Source organism: Zonotrichia leucophrys, chromosome 2 (assembly GCF_028769735.1).
Source record: "Zonotrichia leucophrys gambelii isolate GWCS_2022_RI chromosome 2, RI_Zleu_2.0, whole genome shotgun sequence".
Lineage (NCBI taxonomy): Eukaryota > Metazoa > Chordata > Aves > Passeriformes > Passerellidae > Zonotrichia > Zonotrichia leucophrys.
The window spans coordinates 48,833,321-48,840,299 of record NC_088171.1 but is presented as its reverse complement, the minus strand read 5'-3'; the positions used below and the strand labels follow the sequence as shown (position 1 = coordinate 48,840,299).

General features: G+C 41.4%; 1 protein-coding gene across 1 annotated transcript in view; it reads right to left on the bottom strand.

The window, feature by feature from the left end:
* Positions 1-4,468: 4,468 nt before the first annotated feature.
* The window catches only part of EPDR1 (ependymin related 1), a 29,971-nt gene continuing 27,460 nt past the window's right edge, over positions 4,469-6,979 (bottom strand). The window contains exon 3 of the mRNA XM_064704905.1: positions 4,469-6,500. Within this exon, the coding sequence (XP_064560975.1) occupies positions 6,310-6,500 (191 nt within the window). The 3' untranslated portion in view covers positions 4,469-6,309. The remainder of the gene's footprint in view (positions 6,501-6,979) is intronic.

The following is a 6,979-nucleotide window of genomic DNA, read 5'->3' as shown; positions in this document are numbered from 1 at the left end:
GATGTTTAGGAACCTTTGAATATGGATTTGGCCCCCCGTAATTAATATCCTTTCTGTAAATTCATAAAACAGGCTGAAAAGGGGCAGGCAAACATGATTCTCCATCTTCCTTTCTTCTCTGTCTCCCCCATTTTTCTTTGGAGTGTGGTTGACTGGTTTTTTTGGGGTCCCACTCTCTTAGTATACTTTAATTTTCATAAGTTCTTTTTTCACCTTGCTCTATTATTGCTGTTTTTCTACCTGCTCATCTACATGAAACATGAACTTTAGAGTTTTCTGAATGAGATTCCCCATCTAGGATGTCCCAGCAGGCTGGAAACAGGGAAAAACGTCTTCAGTTTGGGTGAGTTTCTCCCATGGTAAGAGACACTACCTTTTGCTCATAGCCTCCTCTGTGTTCAAGCAAGCGCATTTGACAAAACAAAAGATGCAGAACAGGTCCTGTGCTGGCATAAAACATCATATTTCTTTGCAAATCTCCAGAGTACTGAGTCAACACACAAGAAAAGAAACCCGATTCCTTTGACAGGACTGGGTCTGCAGGAAGAGACAATGTCTTTAATTAGCTGAATTTGTATGGTTGCAAAAGTAGCCAGCTTTAGGCAAGAGCTCCTCTTCAAGTCTACAACAGAAGCAGCTTCTTTCAAAGCTGAATGCCAGCTGAGAGGGATTATTCAGAGTTTAGTCCTTCTGACAAGCTGTGTCATTTATTTACTTTAAGCAGAAGTTCTAAGGCTAAACAATTTCTATTAAAACTATATATTGCTTTATAGATACAGTGTTTTTCCATGACAAATCTTTGGAGCTTTCTAAATAAAATTTCTTTAATTCAAAAGTCAACATTTTCTGAAAATAAATTTTACATCATTTCTGTAGAATGCTAGGAGAAGACATCTTGTTTTCTGTCTCTCTATCAAGCAACTTCTCAAGAATGAATTATGGTCATGCATACAGGATTTAGTACCGCATCTCACTTTAATAAAGCAAAAGCAATGTGGGCTGCCCAGGACAGTTGCCCATCTCCTTTGGAGAGATGTGGTCTGTTTCCTAGGGTTAAGTGTCTACAGACTCTGCAGAGCCCAGAGTTTTAACAGTCATCATAGTTGGTAGTCTTTTGGGCCACCAGTAAGGGTATCCCTGCTGTCACTTTGTCATTACTCTCAGCATTTCCACCTCCTGTGCTCTTGCCAGTGCAAACTGCTGCCAACATCAAGAATGTCCTTCTTTATACAAGTCACTGATTATGAGGTATTGCAGCAATAAACAAGGGTTGCTACATGGCACCAAGTCTGTGGTAAAAAAAACCAAAACCCAACATTCTTATGGAAAATCATCCCATCAAATTCACAAAAGCAGCTCACATACAAAAAAAGGAGAGGAACAAACCACATAAATAATTTCAAAATGGCACGGCAATGGAAAGATAGGAATGACTTTTCCCACAACTTCAAAAGCCCTGTAGGAAATCAGAGAAGACCTGCCTGGCCCATGTGTGGGGACAGTGAGGTCCCTGATAGATCTGAAGAATGAGAATGGGACAGTGGGGGCAGGCTGAAGGGCACTGTCTGGCCACACTGGGGCTGTCACAGACTGCTGGACTGGGGCAGGAGGCAAACCCTGCCAGACAGGCCAGGACGGCAGTGGCAGAGGTGATGGGAGCAGGCATGCATTCTCCATGGAAAACAAAACTGAGTCACTGGCCTGGCCTGAAGGATAATTTTAGTGCAGAGAGTGAAACCCAACCCTCTCCTTCAGTGTGACATGGGCTGTGACGTAGAGCTGGCAACTCAGCTGCTGCTGTTTCAGGAACGTCAAAGCTGTTTATCAGCTCTGGGCAAGCGTGGGAAAAACCTTGGCGGGGAGCAGGGTGAGCCCAGCAGGTTTTCCTTTCATTTCCTCTCCTTCCCTTTTGCTCATGAGCCCCTTAGCCTGGCGTCATGGAGGGCTGAGCTGAGCCCAATTAATGGTGACAGCCGGGTGCTGATGGCCTGAGCAACACCCCCGTGCACGGAGCGAGTGCGCAGGGCACAAAGGTGAGCCCAGCCGGGTAACACACACACGTAATTTTATTCCACGTTGTAAGGCAGGGGCTGGGAACCCTCCATGACATTGGTGCTACTGCTCCACTGCCTCCAGGCCTCTGAGGGCCCCAGTGGTGGAGGCAGTGATGTCGGCCCAGAGTTATCACCATCAGGAAGGCAAGAGCAGGCAGAAAGCAGAATTACTGTTCCCCCCTTGCAGGGTGGGAAAGAAAGGAGTCTGAAGTAGATTCCTATGGATGTAGTGGTGAGAAGATTAATTCTTCAGTCTTCAAAGACAGCAGGCAGCTCTCTTTTAAAGGCACACACATTTTTGTAGACAGACATGCAGGTCATCAGTCATGCCTTCACACTTGCAATGGGAGCTATTTGTCTTTGTTTCAAACAAAATATCATACTGCAGCTATGTGCATCATCACTTCATTCAGGATAGTTTCAGGCTCTGTGCTGAAATAGCCATACCCAAACCACACGGGTCTTTACCCTGGGGCATGGTGAATCAAAGCAGTGTTTGGAAATTTCCACTACCATCTTCAGAGCAGCATCTTGTCCTACATTTCTGACAGTTTTCCAGGCCTACTAATTGGATCATAAGTTTTTTGCCTCTCTCCTTATAAAGCAGTAAGTGCTCAGAATTGTTTAAAAAGTTTTCCAAGCTTGCTCCATTTGTTCCTATGCCTAAGTGCAGATGTGATAACTAAATCTGTAAGTGTCTGAGTCCATGCCATACATGCAGACTCCTGGAAAGACTCTGATCTCCAGATCTTTATAGTCAGGTACCTCTGTCTATTTGCATTGTGTGCTCTTTTGAAAACTTTATTCCTTATAATTAGGGAGTAAGCTACTGATGATCCTGTGATGTGCCTTTCTGTCATGTGGGAACATCCTGCAGTTTGCCTCCAGCATCAGTTTGTGGCCAAGGATGCAGAAGATGCAGGATGTGATACAACAGACAGATACAAAGACCTCTCATCTACTGGTACTTTGTGACAGCAGCAATTGCACATGAGCCAACCCTGGTCTCTCTGTTGGACACCCTCATGTAGTTCAGTGTATGTTGCTCACATATGGCTGGAACTGCCCTTGCCCCTGAGATAGAACTGCTGGCAAAATAAATAGGCCAAGTCCAGCTCAGATCCATCAGGTATGTAGATGCTCAATTCCTACTGAAATAAATGCAAGTGAAGGTTGCAAACAGTGTTTGGAAGTGGACTTCACTGATGTTAGGAAGTAAAGGGTGGTGGGAAAAGAGATGTGAGTTTGCAAGGAGTAACTGTAAGTACTAAAACGTAATTAACTTCAAGGTGAGAAATACATTGATTTTGTTAATGTCCCAAAATAAGAATGTCATACTGTTTAGAGATTTCTTGACCAAAATTGACTTTGACAATGGATTATTGTATTTCTTCCTATGTTCTTCATGAAAGTTGGCATTCCCTGGTAAATGGCATCACTTCCATGGCATGCAGCATGGCTTGAGGCAGCAAAATCTGTCCCTAATACTAGAGTTAAGCAAACTGTTAAAATTGGAACTGAACCAAATGCTCAGATCTCCTCCCCAAACTCAAACTAAACCTTTCTTTGAGGTTCAGGAATGTTTGGTTAACTTTAAATTAAACAATGTTGTGCTTCTACACATCCTGCTTTCAGAGAAGCCTCCAAGCAGAAACACAAAAATATGGCAGGCACATCTATGTTTGCACTATTTCTGGCCCAGCTGAAACCAGGAAACACTGGAAATCTCACAAAATCAGCTTTGCCTCACACACTATCCAGCTACCAGGTTCTGTTGCTGTAAGCCCAGAGAATACAATAGAACTCATGTACATACCATTTTATTATTAATTTTTCACCAAATTACTGTGATAAATAAGTTTCCCAGACTATCAGATATATGAACCCCCCATTTTTATTCAATTGTGGCAGCATACTATACAGCTACCTTATATTCCTTTTATGCTCCTTCTCATTGAGTCACTGGCATAGTTGTTAGAAGACAAGATGTCTCTTGTGGTACATGACAAGAAACCAAAGCACATCATAACAAAGATAACAAACTAGGCATACGCATGTTGTGCTTCATATTTGGTTTTGTGGCTAATTCAAAATACACAATCCTAAATTTTGCTGCTTGATATCTCTTTGACAACTCTCTGCATTGGATTTGTAGAGCATAAACATGAAGACAACAGCATTGTTTTAGAGGAACATATTTAGCCATATGAAATTGCCCTGCAAGTCAGGGCAAAAATTTTAAAGCACTTTTGTGTACCAGAGTTTTGCAAATTCGCAAATTCATATTTAAAGGAACACTTAATGCTATTGCTAGAAACTGTATCTCTGTCAGCAAAACATAATACAGACACCCTGATTACCCAGCTATCTGCTCGACCGCAACAAAGCCATCCCAAACGATTCAGTACCACAGCTTCATGCTTGCTAGCCAGATTTATTATATTTTCCAGATTCTAACAGGACACATATTAAGAAATGCATGCTAATCATTGTCCTAATGAGAACAATATGCAGTTAGCATTTAGAGTGTCACACAAAAAATACAGAAGGCGAGTGCAGAATGAATGCACTCTAAATTCAAGGAAACCCAATCCTTCTCTCCACTAGCGTGTTTCAGTGAAATGGCTTGCTCCAAGAGAAATTTTTAATGAACTAGCTAAATTTTAACCAGTATATATATGTGCTTTCATTAGGCATGGGGCAAAGTAAAATGCCATTCTGACCACAACTGTGAAAGAAAAACAACCACTGTCCCACTTGCTTACGTACAAAAAGCTATGAGTATATAAAGCACTAAAAGCCTGCCCAACATCTCTCCTCTGGAGACACCAAACTTCCCAGTGTTTACATCCATTTACAGCCAGATGACTTCTGGAGCAAACTACCCAATATGTGTAAGAGTACAAGAATCTGTCTTTAAATTTTTTTGCAAGTAGTAAATAAAATGCCCACCTTACAGAATGAAACAGTTAATATCATTTGGTAAATAACTATCACGCCTCTGAGAGATGCAAAGGTTCATGAGGGTTTGGTTTGAATTTTCTAATGCAAAATATGTGTACTCCCTGCACTTTTTTGTTTATGTGGAGATAATAAGATCGAGATGCGGATGAAAGAGCAAATAAACCAGGCATCAATGGATCTGCTCAGATTGTAGTGCCTTGCTGGAGCAAGAGGACATCTGAAATCTGTGCCTCCCATTCCTCCCTCCCACCTCTCCACACAGGTCACAGGCTCTGTCTTTCTCTCCATCCTGACCACCAGGCACTGTGTGAATGCTGATTCAGCCTTCACTAACTTTGCACAAAGAACAGCTTTTCTTTTTTCAAACCTCCCTGGAATTATGAAGGTGTTTCCACACCCTGACTGAAGACTGCTGAAAGTAGCTACCCGTTTAGAGTGCAGAACCGTTTAATCCCTTTCCATAGGTTAAAACTAGTGCTGCCTTGAAAAGTGAGTGCTGAAGTAAAATTTGACTGAAAATTGTCCCACCACACCCTACTGGAAGCCTCCTCCAAAAGGCAGATGCACAAAAAACATTGGCGTACTTCTTTTTGAAGGTGTACCTCTCCCTCCTTCTCTTCCATTCACACCATTCTCCCAAGAAACAGAAAAGTATTTTTTTTATGTCAGCAAATGAAGGTACTCCAGTTTCTTTTCAGAAAGAACAAAACTTAGTTCAAAAATTGACTACCAGCTTCCTGAAGAGCAGAAAAAACCCCAAAAAACAACCAAAACAGAACACAAAGCAAAATAAAACCAAAAGAACAAATTTACACAATTTTGATGTGTATAATTTAAAATTATATTTTTTACTTAGGGATGAGGTTTTACACAGGTGATCTTTCCCTTCAAGTCTCTAGAAGTAACAAGAAGAATGACAGCAAAATTTAGCTTTTTCTTCTAGACAGTACCATTTCTGCTGTCTGCCTATGCTTTGTCTTCTTGAAAAAATAAAGAATGAAATCTTTGCAAAAGGAAAATCAACATTAAATACATAGTATCTAGAAATATTATCTTAATGGTAACTATATAATACTGCAAGTGCATCACTGAGAAGCTTAATGTGATCGAAAGACATCTTTTGTTTTATACATTTTACTCAGTTATGTGCTCATGTTCTCTCTCAAGCGAAAACTTACAAATTCCACAGAGAGCAGTTAGGTTGAAAAATCAGCTTAGATGTCAACAACTGACTACCAATAGCCATCCTCTTGGCTAACACGTGTTTGCCCAGGGCAGCCAGTGTTCATACTCAGCACTCCTCTCTCATCCTCGTCAGCTGGGCTGTCTGGCAGGTGCTGGGTGGGGTGAACACGGAGGGGTCTGCGATGCCCGGGTGGATGTCGAAGAAGCGAGTGGAGGTTGTCACGCTGTAGTTCTTGGTGTAGGTTTCCTGTACTGGGTAACAGTCCTTGACGGTGTAAACGCCGACCCAGGATTCCACTGCAAACAACCAGAAATGTGACTGCTTTAGGTGACAACACAAGATGAATGGGTCATGATGATGTCTGTCTCTTTTAACTCATTGCTTCTGTTTAACATTGTGTATTCAGATTCCCATTATAATTTAATTTTTTTTTTTTAAATTCCTATTATTTTCAAACACTTCTAGCGGTTCATTATCTCGAGACTACACTCAATGCTGATCTCTTCCAGAATGTGATGCAGCAAATCTGTGTACCTTTTTTAACTTCAGTTTAATTCCACAGTGTGCTAACCTCAGAAGTGTTCCCTTGCTCTATTTCCCTTCTGTTGTCCGTCATCACCTCTACCTTTTCCACTATGCTGTTTAGGCAGTGGCAGTAATACCATTGAAGTGGTGTCCTTTGAATGCCCTTTGCTTTTATCTCTCTTTTATTATTTATCTCCCTTTTCATTATTTTATTTCTGTTATCATTCATTACCCCTTCAATCATACTCCA